This window comes from Trifolium pratense, linkage group LG4 (genome assembly GCF_020283565.1).
Source record: "Trifolium pratense cultivar HEN17-A07 linkage group LG4, ARS_RC_1.1, whole genome shotgun sequence".
Classification (NCBI taxonomy): domain Eukaryota; kingdom Viridiplantae; phylum Streptophyta; class Magnoliopsida; order Fabales; family Fabaceae; genus Trifolium; species Trifolium pratense.
Window position 1 is genome coordinate 37,302,223 of NC_060062.1, and position 20,195 is coordinate 37,322,417.

General features: G+C 35.1%; 2 protein-coding genes across 2 annotated transcripts; one reads left to right on the forward strand and one right to left on the reverse strand.

The window, feature by feature from the left end:
* Positions 1 to 327: 327 nt before the first annotated feature.
* LOC123921946 (transcription factor MYB1-like) lies at positions 328 to 2,093 on the reverse strand. The gene is made up of 3 exons (XM_045974690.1): positions 1,883 to 2,093; positions 1,455 to 1,584; positions 328 to 1,136 (listed from the first exon to the last, which is right to left on the reverse strand). Exons 1-3 carry the CDS (start codon positions 2,085 to 2,087, stop codon positions 611 to 613), a joined length of 861 nt encoding a protein of 286 aa, XP_045830646.1. The 5' UTR covers positions 2,088 to 2,093; the 3' UTR covers positions 328 to 610.
* Positions 2,094 to 6,032: 3,939 nt separating this feature from the next.
* LOC123922615 lies at positions 6,033 to 6,638 on the forward strand. Its single transcript, XM_045975313.1, has one exon. It carries the CDS (start codon positions 6,033 to 6,035, stop codon positions 6,636 to 6,638), a length of 606 nt encoding a protein of 201 aa, XP_045831269.1.
* Positions 6,639 to 20,195: the final 13,557 nt, after the last annotated feature.

A 20,195-nucleotide genomic window follows, 5' to 3' on the forward strand; every position in this document is an offset into this window, starting at 1 on the left:
TAATTTGAAATATGTTTCTTTGCATTTTTCTTGAAAATAGTTACATGAAACAATTTTTATTGGTTATTGGTTATGGAAAAATTAAGAGAGAGTAAACTAAATGCAGTTTGTATATTTAATTTCATGAAAATAAATAAAAAGAAATCTTGAAAAAGATAAGATTTGTGTTTTTCCCTTATAAATTGGGGGGAAAACAATTTCCTCATAATTTGGAACGGTGGGAGTATTAGGTCACTAAGAAATAAATTTAGTGTGCCTCTAAAATATCACAAAGGGCGTGTGACCAAACAGTTAAATCTATAACAAATAATCTCTCTGGTAAAAATATAAATAAAAATTACTTTGTAAACTTGAGATATTTGATCTATTTTTTAATCAAATATATCAATTATTTCTTAAATATAAAAAGTAAACTTTTTTTTATATTAAAAATTACACGTAGTGCGATCGGGAGGAGACTGGAAACACTTGATACCAGAACTGACCCACCAACCAGATTAAACGTGGTGAAAGGGAAAAAAAAATTACACGTAGTAACTTTGAACTTCACTAATTTAAAATATCTAAAATTTAACAATGCTACTGCTACTTCACTCAATGGCATTTAATCCTAATTTAAAATATCTAAAATAGATTCAAATTCATAGATTTTGGATTCCCAATTGCAATCATTGACATTGGGGACTTCACTAAGAAAGTTAACATATTTGGAGTCCTCCTCTTGTAATAAAGAGCATAGGCCAATTTTGTCATTGCTCACATTTAACAAATTTTCCCACCACATGGTTGTCGAATTTCCAGTATATGGTTGTGCAGCAGAATCTACATCACCATTAATTGGTATCATAGTATTCTCTATGTCACTATCTTTTGCAACAGTTCCATCTTTTGTCGAAACTGCCACTATTGGTGTTACAAAATTAATGTACTTCCTATTTAACCACGGTGAATTTGCTGAGAAAGTTCGAGGTTTAGGTTTAATAATTTCATGAGGTTTGACGGTTTCCTTAAGTTTTTCTTTTTCTTTGTTTTCTTCTAATTTTTTTGAAATCACCTTCTTGCGCAAGTGTGTATGCCAATAATTCTTTACATAATTTGATGTTCTACCCGGAAGCCTTCCAGCAATCAATGACCATCTAAAATATATGAATAAATAGTTAAAATATTATCTAAACGAGAAAATATAGATATAAAAAATATTGTCAACCCAAAAGCCTTGCAGCAATTAAATTTATTTATTTTTGTCAAGTAATTTAGTATTTAGAAATTAAATTTTATTTATTTTAAAAAGAAATACTAACTTATCGATTAATTTAAAAATCAGTACATTCATTCGAATGTACCGTAAAATAATTTATATTAATTTCACACTACATACGCTAGATTAATAATGAAATATTTCAAAGCACACACAAATATTCAATTGAATTATAATTTGGACTTGGCATATATACCTGTTTCCTAAGAGTTTGTGTAACCTTAACATCATATCAACTTCGTCTTCAGAAAAACTTTCTTTGTTGATAGTAGGGTTTAAATAATTTAGCCATCTTAACCTACAACTTTTTCGACACCTATTCAATCCTGCCAATACATGTACGTAACAAATATTAATTTTGACAAGATATATAGGAAAAAAAAAAATTACTACATGGTTAATTAGTTTACATGTTTTTGCTTTTGTATATAAAGTTATTCAATTATTTAACTAATATTAATTTAGCCAAATGGTAAGTACAATAAGCAACATCCCATAAATAAATAAAACAAAAAAAACAAAAGCAACATTAATAATTCCTGCTCTTTGACGATCTTACTTGAACATGATCTGTTTTATAGGATCATACTACGGTCTCCATTAAACAAAATAAAAAAATAATACCTGCTCTTTGAGGAACTAAATGCCATTTTCTTTCACCATACTTTCTAATGCAAGATTTGAGTAACTTGTCTTCTTCATATGTCCATGCACCTTTCCTCACACCTGATCTTGTCTTACTCTTCTCCATATGCACTTGGTTTCTATATGTTTTCCTTAATTGTCCACACATAAAAATAAAGATATGAGATTTCTCTATTGCTATCATTGATTTAAAGGAAAAGGTTGGACAAGAGACAAAGAGAGAGAGAGGGACAGTACTACTTACCATTTTCTTTCATTTTCATTCAAAAAGTGTACACAATTTCATCTCTACTTGTATTTCTCTCTATTTTTAATTAATCCAATATCTCAAATTTATCCTTTGTTATATATTCAGTTTTTGGGTTGAATAAGTGTCGGTATTGCAATATTTTCAATTGTTTGCTCTTTCTAATGTTGTAATAATTCATTGGTTTGTTTTCATTGTATTTAATGTGATTATCTCTGAATTGTAAGGATTGAGTATCCCTTGTACTCTTCGTAATTTAAATTTTACTTATAAATATACTTGCTAAATATATATCTTAAATGATTTCGACATTCAATAACTTAAATATTCTTGTTAGAGATTTTAACTTAATAAAAATCGCAATTTTTGTAAAAAGCTATCTCTAAAAAATGGTTTTTTTAAAAGTTATTTAAACTAACTTCTTTTTAGAGATTTTTTTAAAATTTTATCATCCAAAAAAGTTGTAATAAAATGATGAAATACTTAAAACGATATTTATAGAGAATTTCAAACCAATTTTTCATTTGAAGTTTTTATAAAAAAAAAATAAAAAATCATTTGTTAAAATCTTTTAAGTAATTAAAAAAAAAAAGAAAAAAAAAACTAAAACCAAGGCATCCATTGTAGTCTTCGCAATTAATTTATGGCACTATCTCCTATGATCTCATCTCCTCAACACCGTTATTGAGTGTGATTATTATTTGACATTTTTTATGACAACAGAAATGTTCAAATTTAGGTTAAGAGTTGAAGTCCAGAAATAAGGACTGTATTATATATATTCTTGTGAAGTTTTTGCTTTGACAATCGTTCATTAATTCTGCTAGTGGCTACATATTAACTCTGCATTGATCTTTTGGATTTATCACCAGACTTTAGCTTGTGCATTTTCTCAAACATACTAACTTACATGTGATATTCTCATATATGTCTTTTCTTATAGTAACTATCATTAATCATTGTTAGATTTCCAGTTAATATTAGACAATTAATCCGTTTTGGAATTGTCAATTTAACCCATCTAATAGGATGCTGTCAGGGTCCACTTGTCTAAAAAGCCCATATTTAAAAAAAGTCCAGAGTTAAAAACCTCCCCAAAATATGTGGGCTAGTGGTGGCCTGTATTCCAGGAGGGGTTGCAATAAAAAAACACATTTTATGAAAAAATTCATAAATAATAAAAATTTAATTGAAAATTAAATTTAAATTAATAAAAATATTTCCCTAAAATTTGCTCCCTCATATATTTTAAGTCATGATATTTTATTCTGTTTTTCAGTTAATTCATGTTTTTTTTTCTCTTTTTATGTTTTTTTAGGCTTAATTAGTTTTTTGGTCCCTTAAAGACATTTTAGGTTTCACAATGGTCCCTTAAAGAAAAAAAGGTTCGGATTGGTCCCTTAAAGACAAATCAGTTTCTCAATTGGTCCTTTCCGTCAATTTTTTACAAAAAAACGTTAGTTTTAGTTGACTGGATTGTGAATGTCATTTAGTGTAAGTGGTCCACCAAAAACCTTATTAATTTTTAAAAGTTTAACCATTGGAATTTTTTGTTATATTTGGAGTTAAAATTTAACGGGAAGTACCAATATGACAAACATATATGTCTTTAAGGGACCAATCCGAACCTTTTTTTCTTTAAAGGACCAATCCGAGCCTTTTTTTTTCTTTAAGGGACCATTGTGAAACCTAAAATGTCTTTAAGGGACCAATAGACTAATTAAGCCTTTTTTTTACGAATTTTGTCTTTTTATGTTGTTGTCAGGATTTTTGGCGCATTTGTCGCGGTTTTTTCCGACGCGAGTTAGACTTCGCGAGAAAGGTATTCATTGTCCTTCAAATTCTTTGGATTGTAACGATAATTATGAAGACAGCTTGCATATTCTTTTTTCATGTCCTACATCTGTTCGAGTTTGGCGCATGAGTGGTTTGTGGCGCAATATTGAAGAAGTAAGTCTCACAAACCACGACTGTAGTAGATGTTGTTATCTTGCTTTTACAGAAACTAGATATGTAGCAAGCAGCATTATGGGTTGTGTTTGTGTGGAGCATACGGAAACATCACAATTTTAAATTACGGAATAATGTAACAGAATCGAATTTGCAAATTATTGAGAATGTAAAACACATGATTGAAGATTGGAGGCTTGCTAATACAATTAAGCTGAGACACCTCTGTTGGTATGGGTAGCAACAACAACAGTAGTGTGCATGACCAGGAGCGCAGTCGCAGTTAAATTCGGTGAAAAAAACCAGAACTCGAAAAATATAAATGCAATGTTGATGCCTCCTTCACAAAACAACGAAATCATATTGGTTTTTGGTATGTGTATATGAGATGATGAGGGTCGACTCGTGCTTGCTAAAACAATGTGGTCCTCACTTATATGTGAGGTGGATGTATGAGAAGTTTTGATATATTACACGCTATTAATTGGGTGCATGAACTACAATTGGAAGGTGTCGATTTTGTGTTGGACTCGAAAAGGTCGTTGATTATTTTCACAAAGGCCAAATGTTACAAAATTTGGTGTTGTGTTGAATGAATATAAACGTGTTTTTAGTTTATATTTTGAAAACTCTCATGTGGAATTTGATAGGAGACAAGCAAATGAGGCGGCTCATGCACTTGCGAGTGTAGCGACATCTTTAGCTAGCTCTAATATTTTCATTGATGTACCGACTTGTATCAACCATATTATTATGAATGAAATGTTATAAGCATCTTTAAGTAAAAAAAAAATGTTTGAAAAAAAATTATTGTAAAATTTAAAAGTTTAATAATAAATAAATAAATTTTAAAATATTGAAAATTAGCAAGGATTAGAACATGTCACTTTTCTATAGAGACCAAAAACAAAATTTAGTAATTTTATCGGGAGCAAAAACTTATTTAACCATGATTTAATGAGCCAGATTGAAAGTTGAAATGTTTGATTAAGCAACAAATGTCAAAATAGACAAGTTAAAATGTTCGATTTTGAAATAGGAGAACTAAATTTTTTGCAATAATGGTCAAATAGAAAGAGCAAAAGTGCAATTAAGCAAAAATATATGGCAAATGCTAACATGTGTCCTAATGACACATTTTAAGGTGCATTTAATTAACTAATATTTCATTTAATTTACTTCTAAAATAGTAATAATCAACTTTATTAATTAAAAGATATGGTCCACTATATTTATTACCTATTTAAAAGAATTGGAAAGACAAAAATATTATATGCTGCCAAATTTGATTTATGATGACGCGCCTGATTATACGACCATAATTATATGATTCCAATTTTTGTTTTTGTTTGTTAACAATCAGGCTTATATGTACTCCTGGTAATACTTGATTTATGCTAACTTGTGTTTTTTGTTTTTTCTCAGTGAACAAAACCGAATATTATAGTATTATGTTGTAATGGTAACGATTGTTAGTACTATTTTAACTTTTGAATTGCTAATATGTTTTAGAATTTTATAATACTTACTAGTATAATTTAATTTTGTTTTCAACTTTAAAAAAAAGTTTGACAAAAAAAAAAGCTTTGTAGCAAAAAAAATATAGTTAATTATCATATTTGGCAAGTATCATATTTTGCCTATGCAATTTTTTTAAATGGGTAATAAATATAATGAACTATATCTTTTAATTAATAAAGTTGATTATTGCTATTTTTGAAGTATATTAAATGAGATATTAGTTATTTAAATACACCTTAAAATGTGCCCTTAAGATATATGTTAGCGGAACCCAAAATATATTTATTACATAACAAATCTATATATGTGAAATCGATAATTTTCTAAATCGATTGGCATTCCGCTTCTAGAAACTATAGATATCTAAATCGATAATTTTCACAAAATTTGGTCATGTCAACGTAATCAGGAATGTTTAGCGTTAAGTCTGCGTATTGTTTAATGCAAAATCTTTATGAGCCAATTTCTATTGATTCTGATTTGCTGGAAGCCTTACTCACTATGTGGAAGAATGACATTCCATCAAAAGTGGGAGTTTTTGGCAGGCGTTTATTACTAGACAAGTTGCCTACTCGGGCAGCTCTCGCTTCCAAAGGTATTTTATCTAATCCTCTTGATTTACCTTGTGTTTTCTGCTTTCAAGCGGTCGAGACTAGTCATCATCTTTTCTTTAGTTGCGGCAAGGCTATTGAGTTATGGAAGCAAGTTTTTACATGGATGGGTGTTGAAGCATCCTTTCAGGTTGGAGGTAGGCATCACTTTACGTTATTTGGGTCTCTTGTCAAATCCAAGAAAGGTTGGAAAGTGAAACATTTAATTTGGTTGGCGACAACTTGGTGTTTATGGCGTTTGAGAAATAACATTGTATTTAGATGTGACTTTGCTGATTTTTCTGGTTTGCTTGATCAAATTAAATTTGTCTCTTGGCTTTGGTTTAGTGGTAGAGCAGAGCGCAAATCAGGTTATTTGTATCACAATTGGTATGTGAATCCTCTTTGCTGTTTACAAAGCATTTGAGGTTTTCAATATCTCTCTTTATATTGTAAGGATTGGGTACTCTTTGTACTCCTTATTAATACATTGTTTGCTTATAAAAAAAAAAAAAAAACTATAGATATCTAAATCCATAATTTTCACAAAATTTGGTCATGTCAACGTAATTGGGAGTGATAAATTTGCAAGAGTAAGGGCATTTATTTAGGATCTGAATTCACGCGAGGAGCATGAGAGATCATGAATGGGATTAATTGCATTGCAAAGATGTATAGCACGCACAAGTTCAAACTGCAATTTAATTTGTTAATGGACTTCTTTCTTGGTATATTGATTATCGGTGATTCTGTAATTTGTGTATGAGTTGAGTGTCATATTATTTAGAAAAATGGAAATTGAATAATTTATAAGTGTCCAATTAAAATAAAATAGGGTATCAAAGAATTGTACTGTATAAAACTATAAACTCTTTGTGGAATTTTGACGACAGGAGCTGGTTGTCGTAGCATTTTCTTTAAATTATGTGATATATCTAACGACACCATCACATCTTTAAACTAATTTTATAAAACAACAAATCTCAATTATATAGATCTACAAATATTATGGACATATATAGGGTATCAAAGAATTTTTAGAGTTTAAATAATATTTAATCCGAATTTAGAGGAATCACACATGTTATTTTTAAATCGAACTCGAAAAATTTGGTAGACACAATACATAATTTAGGCGTTGGTAACTTCAAATTTAGTTCTCTCATTTGTAACATTAGGAATGTGTTATTGTCAAATTCAAACTTTGTAGTAAAGTTTATTAGAGCCGACAAGCAAACATGGTTGCTCACACCGGTGACGGATCCAGAAATGTTTGCTTGTGGGGGCTAGAAAATAGTGTATAGATTTTGACTAAATAAATATATTACGAACTTTCACAAAATATACAATTATAGTGATAAGAAAAATCCCAAAATACATAAAATTAAAGCTTGTATAAATTACAATTAGCCTCTACGCGGTTTCACTACCAACATTATAAAAATTATCATTCTGTATATCTATATATATGTAACAAATCGATCATTTAAGAGAAGTAAAAAAAGAAAAAAAGACAAAACCCTAGTTGGGAGAGAAGTTGATGCTTCTATTAATTAAAAGAGAAGAAGAGTAAAGTTAAGAGATAAAATGTGTAAAATTAAAGAGTTTGAGTAGTGAATAGTTGAAAAATAAGAAAATAAATTTGTGGTAATAAGTGGATATTAAACCTAATCATGGGGCTTAAAAATAATATTAGTTTTAGTATTAAAATAAAATTATTATGTTGGGTGGGGGCTTGAGCCCCCAATGTGTACTACTTGCATCCGCTACTAGCTCACATGCTTGTGAGGGCGGTCATCTTATGGACTTATTATTTGAATTGGAATAATGAATTGACATGAATTTCTGTATGTAATTAAAATCCATGACAAGTGTAAGCAAGTTGATCATAAAGAGAACGCGATCGAGCCAATTTTCTCATTACTTTTTAATTTATTTAGGCTGTTTTTATTGAGTACACGTGTCTTTTTACATGTAAAAACTTGCTTTAACTATTGAAACAATAAATTTCACAGTTGAAATTTGACATATCGATCTAATAATTAGATTTATTATTCAATATATTGTAAAAATATATTTATATATATATTACAAAGTACTTGTGTTACTTGTGTATATTAGATAAAACTTTCATAAAACTCAACATGTATGAAGCTAGTACTTTCTAAATTTGAGGCATACCTGTTCAAATATCTCATAACATAAAACGAAAGAGAGGTGATATATATTTAAAACGAAAGAGCTTACAATATAGGAAAAACAATACAAAATTGAAAAAACAGCTTATAACTTATACAAATACTCTAGAGAGCAACACGCTAAAAAAGAAAAAAACATCATACTTGACTTACTATGGAGGCCCAAAAGATGTAAACAATGAAGTTAAAGGAATGAATCATTGGCATGCATGGGAGCATCATGTAATAATTAACATTTTAGAGATTAGAAAACAACGTTAATCATAATCACAAAGCAACGTTACCGGAATTGCCTATATCGAAATCACCGATATACTAGACAAGGTCTTCCTTTGCCTGATCACATGCTCCAGTCTTTGAGGTCTTTGATGGGGAAGACAACAAATGAGCTTACTTTGTTTGTACGTGACGGCAAAGGGGACCTAGCTGATACAGTTATTGGGCCAAGTCCAGGAAGAAGGCCCAATTTAGATCGCAAGAGGAAGCCTCCAAGTTGGTTGCAAGATTTTGTGCGCAAGTGATCTCACGCTCTTCCATATTCTAGAAGCTTACTGTTATCTTTAATTTTGTTAGGCAGTTATCAAGTGTGTTTGATGATGCCACCTGTCCTTTTTCTTTACAATTTCAGCTATAAAGGATTGTAATGATTGCACTTTGGAAAGGGGAATAAAATTAAACCCTTTTATTTACTTGTCCTTTTCTGATTCTTCCTCGATATCTGGAGCTACCCAAGCTCGAATTGGGCCCCACTCCTAAGTTCTTAACATTTCTGGTGCTTTCATTTCGTTCACATGCCTCCCAAAATTGAACAAAACACCTCCTTCTCTGATGAGCAACTTCTCCAACTCAGAGAGATGCTTGACTCGTTGGTTACCACTCGTTTGGATACCTTCCGAGAACAGCTCACGTTAGCCTCTACTCCGGCGCATCGCCCTCCGCCCATCGGCTCTTCTCAGTCCGCCGCTATCCACCTTAAACCACCCAAAATCGTCCTCCACCCTTTCGATGGGTCAAACCCACTTGATTGGATCTTTCAAGCAGAACAATACTTTGATCTATCCAACACACCGATTCACCAACGACTTACCTATGTTCCCTTCTTCATGATCGGACCGGCGCTTGCTTGGTTCAAATGGCTTCACACCAACCACCTCTTATCCACTTGGCCGGAATTCACCAAAGCTCTTGAGCTCCGATTTGGTCCTTCCAGCTTTGAGAATCACCAGATCGCCCTCTTTAACCTCAAACAAACAGGTACAGTGGTTGATTACCAGACTCAGTTTGAGAACATTTCCAATCGTACTTCCGGGATTCCTCCACCGGTCCTTCTCAACTGTTTTCTTTCTGGCCTTCGCATCGACATACAACGTGAGTTGCAAGTGTTGAAACCTACCTCGCTCCATTCGGCGATTGGTTTAGCGAAACTTGTTGAGGCAAAAATTGCTGACTCTAGATCCGTCTTCTCTAGGCCGTCCAGACCGCCTCAAGCTTCGGCGTCACCGTCAGTGTTAGGAGCCGCACCTACCGCTCCTTCTGTTCCGGTTCGCCGTTTGTCTCCGGCGGAGATGCAGGAACGTCGATCTCGTGGTCTCTGTTTTAATTGTGATGACAAATGGGTAGCGGGTCATCGCTGCAAAGCCAAACAGTTTATGATCCTGTTATCTGATGATGAAGACGAGCTTGACTCAGAACCACCACCAGCACAGATTATACCTTCCGCTCCGCCGATATCGGACGATTCACCACCGGAGCACTTTCAATTGTCTCGCACGGCCTTGGGTGGCGTGCCGTCTTCCCGTACTCTCCGTGTTACTGGACGCATCCATGAAACACGGGTTACCATTCTCATTGACTCTGGGAGTTCACACAACATCTTACAACCTCGTCTCGCTGAGTTTTTGAAGCTACCGGTCGAAGCTATCACCCCTTTCTCCGTTTTTGTGGGTAACGGAGACACCATTACTTGCTCAGGGTCTTGTCCGCAGGTTCCCATTTTCGTCGCTGAGGCGTTGTTTGAGGTACCCTTCTTAGTACTTCCTATTCATGGTGCTGATGTCGTATTGGGTGTGCAGTGGCTTAGCTCCCTTGGGCCATTCTTGGCGGATTACAGTGTTCCTTGCATTCAATTTTGTCACAATCATCGACCCATTACAATCATCGGAGACACCTCTTCCACACCTACTCATGCATCATTTGCGCAATTCACTCGTTATGTCGACACTGACTCTATTGAGTCTATTCACTCCATCTCTGTTCTTCAGATAGATATGCCTCAACAGGTTGCACCGGAAGTTACCAATCCGGAACTGTGTTCTTTGTTAGCAGAGTTTCACTCTGTATTTGCTGAACCACAGGGTTTACCTCCTCACCGTACTCAGGATCATCACATCCATTTAACACCTCATACATCCCCTGTTAATGTCAGGCCTTATCGTTACCCGCAGTGTCACAAGGAGGTAATGACTAAGATGATTCAGGAGATGCTTACTGCCGGCATTATTCGCCCTAGCACTAGTCCTTTTTCTTCGCCAGTACTGCTTGTGCGCAAGAAGGATGGCTCTTGGAGGTTTTGTGTGGATTATCGGGCCCTCAATGCCGTCACCATTAAGGACCGTTTTCCCATTCCAACGGTTGATGAGTTGCTGGACGAATTACATGGTTCCACTTGTTTTTCAAAGCTTGATTTGCGATCCGGTTACCATCAAATTCTACTTGCTCCCGAAGATGTGTTCAAAACCGCGTTTCGCACGGTAGATGGTCACTTTGAGTTCTTGGTTATGCCATTTGGGTTATCCAATGCACCCTCTACTTTCCAAGCCACCATGAATGAGGTATTCAGAGCTTATTTGCGCCGCTTTATCCTTGTGTTCTTTGACGACATTCTGGTGTATAGCCCCACTTGGGAGGAACATATGCAGCACTTAAGGATAGCCCTTCAAACACTTCATAATCACCAACTGTTTGCCAAGCGTTCTAAGTGCTCCTTTGGGGTTAACCAAGTCGACTATCTTGGTCATATTATCTCAGCTGCGGGTGTATCGGTTGACCCTTCCAAAATCAGTGCCATTGTGGACTGGCCGCAACCTTCTTCGGTGACTGCACTTCGTGGTTTTTTGGGTCTAACCGGCTATTATCGTAAGTTTGTTCGACACTATGCTGCTCTCACTGCTCCGTTAACTGATTTACTTAAAACACATGCTTTTGAATGGAGTACGGATGCTCAAACCGCATTTGATACTCTCAAAAAAGCCATGACAGACTTACCTGTTCTTGGCCTCCCCAATTTTTTGGAAATTTTTGATGTGACTACTGACGCTTCGGGAATAGCTATTGGTGCGGTTCTGTCTCAACACTCTCACCCAATTGCTTTTTTCAGTCGCAAGTTATGCCTTCGTATGCAAGTAGCTTCTGCGTATGATAGGGAGATGTATGCCATCACTGAGGCCGTGAGGAAATGGCGCCAATATCTGTTGGGTCGCCACTTTCGCATCTTCACAGACCAGAAGAGCCTCAAAGGCATGCTCGGGCAAATTATTCAGACCCCTTCTCAACAACGCTGGATGACTAAGTTATTGGGATATGACTATGAAATTCTATATACTCCGGGTAAACAAAATGTTGTAGCTGATGCACTGTCACGTGTTGACCACCTCGCTATGTTTCAATCCATCTCACAGTGTCAGCCATTATTTTTTGAGCAACTGCAGCGATTTTATGCAACTCATCCAGTTGGGGTTACCTTGTTTCACAAATTCCAGCATTTGTCTCCACCATCAACGGTGTTCTCCATCAAACAAGGTATTTTATATTATCGTGACCGCATTTTTGTGCCAATGGAAACTGGTCTGCGACCCTCCATCCTCCAGGAATTCCATGATTCTCCACTTGCAGGTCACTCAGGGGTGCGTGGCACCATTGCGCGTCTCACATCTGTTTTTGCTTGGCCTAATCTTACCAAGGATGTAAAGGGTTACATCAAGGCTTGCTTGACTTGCCAGCAGAGCAAATACTCCACCCAGAAAACTCCTGGGCTGCTTCAGCCGCTGCCTATTCCATCGGATGTTTGGCGTGACATATCCATGGATTTTATTACTCATCTACCACCTTCGAAAGGCAAGACAGTTATCTGGGTTATCATCGATCGACTCACTAAATTTGCGCATTTTATTGGTCTGCCTACCGGGTTCTCTGCAGCCACGATCGCCCCAATTTTCATGACAGAAATTCATCGTCTCCATGGTTTTCCAGCAACCATAGTCAGTGACCGCGATCGTGTTTTTATCAGCAAATTTTGGACTGAGCTTTTCCGTTTGTCTGGTACAAAACTATCTTTTTCTAGCGCGTACCACCCACAAACGGACGGTCAAACAGAGGTTACCAATCGCACATTGGAGACTTACCTCCGTTGTTTTGTCACAGATTCTCCACAGAATTGGTTTGCATATCTACATCTTGCAGAATATTGGTATAACACCTCCTACCATTCTGCCCTCAAAATGTCACCTTTTGAGGCTTTGTACGGGCGCGCACCACCCAATTTGAGGACTTACATCACGGGTTCATCCGATGTCGCCGCAGTCGATGACACTTTAGCACAACGCCAGCAGCATCTTTCCTTGATTAGGGAGAATCTTACTTATGCTCAGACTCGAATGCGTTCTCAGGCCAACACGCACCGTCTGGATCGTTCTTTCCAAGTAGGAGATTGGGTTTGGCTCAAGCTGCAGCCTTACCGCCAATCAACAGTTCGTGGACGAGCCTCTCCCAAGCTTTCCAAACGTTTTTTTGGCCCTTACAAGATACTCCGTGTCATCGGTTCTGTTGCTTATGAGTTGGAACTGCCACCCGACGCACGCATCCACCCCGTATTTCATGTCTCCAAACTCAAACCATTCCATGGAGTTGTTCCTTCCACTGTACCGGCTCTTGTTTCGGACATAGTTGGGACCAAAATTGCAGTCACACCCACCGCAGTCTTAGGCTCACGCATCTTGCAGACACCGCGGGGACCAAACAAACAGCTACTGATTCAGTGGGGCGATATGGATCCGTCAGATGCCACATGGGAAGACATTGATATCATCCGAAAAGAACATCCTTCTTTTGACCTTGAGGACAAGGTCGATTTGGGACCAGGGAGTGATGATACAGTTATTGGGCCAAGTCCAGGAAGAAGGCCCAATTTAGATCGCAAGAGGAAGCCTCCAAGTTGGTTGCAAGATTTTGTGCGCAAGTGATCTCACGCTCTTCCATATTCTAGAAGCTTACTGTTATCTTTAATTTTGTTAGGCAGTTATCAAGTGTGTTTGATGATGCCACCTGTCCTTTTTCTTTACAATTTCAGCTATAAAGGATTGTAATGATTGCACTTTGGAAAGGGGAATAAAATTAAACCCTTTTATTTACTTGTCCTTTTCTGATTCTTCCTCGATATCTGGAGCTACCCAAGCTCGAATTGGGCCCCACTCCTAAGTTCTTAACACTAGCCAATCTTATATAAGATTACAACCTTAGTACCACCCATCATGGACTCTAGAGTTGGGCCTACACTTTGTTTCTACACAAATCAGAATTAGTGTTCAAGCCCATTATTATTGATCACAATTATCAGGCTTAAGCATCATCAAATGGACCACAACAACATCAACCCGTTTCTAAATACTACATAATTGATCACTTTAACTAATTATTGTAAAAAAATATGGACTAGAATAAGCAACATTCATTATTGAAAAATATTATTTGAACACCAATTTTCAAATTAAAAAAGACAAAAGTTTTTGCACGTTTCGGGAACCATGCATAGAAAGAGGTAAAATACGGGTATCTTATTTTTATCTATTATTAATGATGTTCATATAACATAGCTCTTCATTATATACCTGCTCTTTGTGGAACTAAATGCCATTTTCCTTCACCATACTTGTTAATGCAATCCTTGAGTAACTTGTCTTCCTCGTACATCCATGCCCCTTTTCTCACGCTTCTATGCATATGATTAGTTGCCCTCGTATATATGCTTTAAATGAAAGGTTTCGTTTTCACCCAAAACAAAAAGAAGAAATGTAATGGTTGCCTAAAAGACAAGTTAAGGGAATATAATGATATACCACTTTTCCTTTTCTTTCATTTTCACATAAACTAACGGTATATGTTTTTGAGATATATGATTTGTTACGGCAATGAGTAATTAACATCTGCGCTGAGGCACAAAATTATTTATAATCAGTAGAAATATTTTTTATGGTATGACTATGGGACCAAGATTCAGTGCAGTGCAGTCACAAGTTAATTAGTCGTTGTATGCAGTCGCGAAGTTTTTAACCGTCTAATTTTGATCGTATAATGTCCATATTTTAGCATCAAAATTTATATTAAATAAAATCGAAAATTGTCTTAAATTATCAACCGTCTGATGAAGATCTGATGGTTATGATCTATTGATTGCATGCAGTTTGACCGCATCTAATCCAATTACATGACTATGAGCATCAATACATGGAGAATTCTAAAGGGTATGTTTGGGAGTTTAGGAGGAACAAATAAAAAATGAATGATGAAGTGGAAAGAATGAAGAATATTGAGAGGAAAGGGTTGTAGGGGTCTATTTTCCTTCACCATACAATAATTTCCTAATTTAGGGAACTGATGACTGGAATTTATACAATGTTTTAAGATAGTTTTTAGGTTAGTTTTTAGTCATTTTAGTAGTCTTTTGATAGCCAAAACATGTAAAATACCTAAGGATTGAAGTTACTTGACCAAGAAGTAAGAGAAGAAAAAAATCAACAAATACATCGTGCCATGATATTGCGTTATTTATTTGAAGAAAATCTGCAATATTTATGGAAAAAATCAGAACCCATCACGCCACTATGGAAGGCATCGTATGACGATGCATGAATGTGAGACATCGTCCCACGATGAAAAAAGTCCATGTCCAAGAATTTGCTATAAATAGATCCCTTCACCCCAACTATTTGATATCTCTCAACACACAAAGCTACAAGCAAGTGGAAGAGCAAGAAGGAACTCTCTAGGAATACAATCTCCCATCATTGGGAATAGAAATCCCCCTAGAAGGTTATTTCGTATGCGTAATTCTTTAACTCTTAAAAAGAAAATAAATATAAATAAAGAGAATATTTGATGAGATATTGTTTGATTTTTGTGAGATTAGCGAGCAAATCAAGCAAGAATATGTTTTTATAATAAATCATCCTAGGATCATAAATTTCAGCACAAGCACAAAAACCTTACTAAATCTTCTTTCTCATTGGAGTAAAAGGTAACGGAATAAGCCAACATGGCAAATGTCCCCTGTCAGGGCCATGAATGGAACGCTCCACATAAGCACATTAGAAACCCTCTCATACCTCAAGCACACAGTTATAATAACATTGTACCAAAGACATATCATATATGTTATGGGCATACATCAAGAAAAGCATAAAAGAAAGGATCAAGATAGCATGTTATAGACTAATCTCCATAATCTTAATACGTAACTTCTTTGTCAAGATGCCTCGTGTCGTCTTTGTCAAATAATTCAATTCAATTTCAACGCAGAAAATGCCGATGAGATTCAATTGAATACAAGTGAGAAAGATTTGAGTAAAAGAAAAGGTGTCAATGCACGAGGGAAGAATGTGAAAAGAGTTTTAATAGTTTGCAGAATTATTGGTGGAACTGCTGTGAATCAAGTGGATGGTAAATATGAAGAAAGGTTTGAGACTGGTTCAACTAGGCTAGGAGAAATGGATTTTAGCTTAGAAAGATTTAGAGTGAAAAATACTAGTTCTGTTCTTCCTTGTTTTGCCATAATTTTTAACTGACATGCATGCGTTGTAGGTAAATTTGTCACTATTCTTTTTTATCTTTGGTGAAGTGCATCGACATGTATTGGGACCTCTTATTTTGTCATGATAAGCACTTTTATATAAGTTATTTTTAGAGTAAAAAATTAAATTAAATTTTTTTTTGAATAAGCTAAATTAGTCCACCCAAATTGGCGCTAGAGAGAATCGAACCTCAAACCTCAAGAGGAGCACACTCCCAGGTCCCAAGTCAATACCAATGCACCAACCCAACTGGGTTAAAAAAAAAACTAAATTGATTTAGTATAACCTAAAATTATTTTAGTATTTGCGCCGACCAATCAAGCAAAGGCCCAATTATCCCGGGCCCATCAACATCCTCATTGGGCTTACCAACTCAAAAGCCCGAGACCCAGTTCGCCCACGATCACACGCCTAAAGCACTAAGGGGATATAAATTGGCGGGAAACACGTGCTTATACACATTCTCCCTCCACTTCCATGACTAGAGATCATGGGATATGGAGATTCCAAAGCAAAACGGACACTCAAAGGGCCAATAAATAGTACCCCCTACCATTCTAAAGAAGGACGTTCAAAATCATGACTTAGAGAAATCTATCACAATCAAAGTTTAGAATCGTCTTCTTCCAAATACAGCCCCATATTCCTTAGCAGAAACATTTGGCGTCCACCGTAGGGTATTGGTAAAACGATTCTCAGGCCTACCACAAAATCGAGACGACAAAATGGTCGAACTTCCTACAACAACGGTGGCGGAATGACTCTTCAAGCAACAATCGACGAATTACGCCGCCTACAAGCCAAGGTAAACACCATGGAACAAGAGTGCGAAGTCGAAACCGAATCAGAAGACGAAGCATTGGAAGATTCACAGCCGCCGGCTCAAGCTCAATGGGATACTCAAGTTCTTCCCAACTTCAAAATCCCTAATCTCTCAATGTTCGACGGGAAACCGATCCTTTAGAGCATTTAATGGCAGGTGCTACCCAAACGTCAATCATAGGCGCAGAAGGGAGTTTATGTTTTTTTTTTTTATTACAAAAGGGAGTTTATGTTTGATACCTCTAAAATAGTTTTAGTAGTCATTTTATCTAAATAATATTGCTTATTAGTTAAGTTATTAGAACTATTTTGTTACAATCTTCTTGAATTGCATTTTGTAGGTCCAAAAGCATGGATAAGTGGAAATTTTGTAGGTCCAAATTGATGATTATCCAAGCATGACATTATATATATAGACCTGGATACAAATGACATCTTATTTATAGACCTGGATTGGGTGGCACTCTTGACTGCACATGTAGTCACTAAAATCCAAACCGTTTGATTGAGATCAGATGACTTATATTTAAAGTCAGATTTTATATATTGTAACTGCATTAAATCTAAACCGTTTGATTTTAATCAGACGACAGTAATGCATTGACTGCATCAACGTGACTACATTGAATCCATCTTCTATGAAATTTCACTTTTTTCACGTTTATCATTTACTGCACTAAATGCATGTGCATCTTGAGTCAACAAATTATAATGAGAATAAAGAAATTGTGAGTCATAATGTTTGACTAGTCAATAAATTGCTTTATACATTTTTCATATTCACACTATTTCTTCATGAGGTAAACGTGGTTTAATTTGTATGCTTTTGTTAGTTTGTAAGGGATTGACAATGAGAGAGTTTGCTCTATTTACAAATAGTCCTTCCCACTTAGAGGAGAATTCCACTTCATTTTTCTTAATCGGCTAAAATATATTAATATGAACAAAAGAGAGAACCTCGTACAATATATATAAAGCTTAACCTCATACTTCTTAGAGTTTTATTGGTCACATCCAAATCTTTTTATATCTTATTTCATGATATTGCATGGTGATGTGCTAGTTATATATTTTTTGCAACAAGAAATGTAAGATGGGGTCGAATATTCGACTTCTTTATCACTTCATTTTTTAACTTGTTTCTTAAGTAACTATGTTAGTTAGAAGTGTTAGTTAATTTATTAGAGATTGGTAGCTCATAGGCGCGTAATAGGTGCAAGATGTGCCAAACCTGGCCATAGATGCAGCTTGGTGCAGGCCTGGGCAAGCTGATAGGCTTAGCTGGAGCTTATGAAATTATATAACAAACTTTGGATTATAGACTATAAAAGCTTGATCCGTTAAAGAAATAAAAACACATCGTACTTCCACCATAATGTCACACGCTTCTTTTCTCTCTTCGATACATCATACTCTTCATTTTACATTTCTTCAATGATAAATGGATATTAGTATCACTATAATTCAGTGGCGGTCCTGTGAATGGGCGGGGAGGTCGACCGCCCATGGCCCCATTTTTTTAGGGTATCAAAATAACTTTTTTAATAGTATATACACATAACATGGTTCTAGAACTAATAAAATTTCTGATTAGCTTGGTTAAAAAAAATGTCTTATTAGCTACTTAGAAAAATAAAGATACAATTGAGATTAATTTTTGCAAATCATTAATGAAAGAGTTATTAATGATTTTGCAACAAAACATGTTAAAAAAATAAAATTATATTCAAATGCTTACAAAAACACTATTTTATCATTTCGCGCAGAACAGTCAAAGTCTTAGAACCGACTCAGCTATAATTAATAATAACAATCCTTCTTCCTCAATTATTTTTTGAAAAATATGAATCAGATTGTAGTACAATCTGAAGCAAATTTAAACATTTATCTTGACCCAAGCGCACAAGGGAAAAAAACATTGTAGTTTTCCAGTTGCGAGGAGAATAAATTCGAACAAAAGAAGATGAGGAAAGAAAATTGGAAGGGGGTGTGTGATAGTAAAAACAGAGAAACGTGAGGTGTCTTCATATTATCAAGTATGGAAGAGAAGGTTCAGTCCAATAACATAGTCAAATTACTTTTTTTTCAGACCAAAATTAACATTAACATACTAAAGTTAAGAGAACTAGAAAAAATAAAATAAAAAAAACATCTTTAGGCTCCCCATATTTCTCTCCGGTCCTTCAAATTTTTATTTTTTTTACCCTTAAATTCAGTTTGAAAATTAAATTCCGAACTTTTAGTTTGAAAAATGTAATTTCTGAATTAATTTTACAAAAGCAAAATTCAGAATATATTTTTGGAAATATTGTTCATTAAATGGATCCAAACCAAAGAAACTCTTAGTTTACATAAGCTTAAATTAACAAAAATGAAAAGATGATAAAGATGCAAACTTTGAGAGTATCAAAGCCATTTTTTAGTTCAATTTCAAGTTAATGGTTTGACAATCTTTGAATCCATTGACTTCGTCAAAAAAAAATCTTTGAATCCATCCAATCTACTTACGGTATTTTACAATTTTATCAAAACCGGACCGGTCGGTCGGACCGGTCAGACCATGAATCGGGCATGAAGACGGTTTGGTTTGGAGCAAAAAACGGACAGCAAGCCGACCGGAAAAAAACTGTTCAAATCGGTTACGAACCGGTTCAAACTGGTGAACCGGCCGGGCGGTTTAGCGGTTCTTGAGTTTTTTTTTTTTAATCTGAAAACAAAAGGAGAAGAAGGAGAAGGAAATAAAATAATAATGTGTTTCTGAATTTCCCTGTAACTTTTATGTGTTTCTGAATTTTTCTACAAATGTTTAAGTTGAAACTCATATTCACAATTTGGACTACCATAAGAGGAGAAGGAGGTGGAGAAGAAGAAGAAGCAACAAGTAAATATTCATTAATAAATGAACCATTAAAACATCATATTTAGAAAATGAAACGAGAAAAATAAGAAGAGGAAGAGAACATGTTGTTTGGAGATTGAATTGGGAAGAGAACAAAATAATGTGGCGACTTCTTCTTCTTTCCTTTCTTTAGTCAAAGAAGTTTTCTCTCCCGACCCCCCTCATTTCTTTTCTACCCCCCAAAAATCTCATTTTGGCCCTTGCGGTATGAAAAATTTTTGCCA

Excerpts from the sequence above, each read along its gene's own strand:
- LOC123921946 (XM_045974690.1), bottom strand. The coding sequence starts at position 2,087 with ATGATAGCAATAGAGAAATCTCATATCTTTATTTTTATGTGTGGACAA. Across the intron at positions 1,585-1,882 it reads TTTAGTTCCTCAAAGAGCAG|GATTGAATAGGTGTCGAAAA; the intron begins GTATTATTTTTT and ends ATGTATTGGCAG. Across the intron at positions 1,137-1,454 it reads CACAAACTCTTAGGAAACAG|ATGGTCATTGATTGCTGGAA; the intron begins GTATATATGCCA and ends CATATATTTTAG.
- LOC123922615 (XM_045975313.1), top strand. The coding sequence starts at position 6,033 with ATGTTTAGCGTTAAGTCTGCGTATTGTTTAATGCAAAATCTTTATGAG.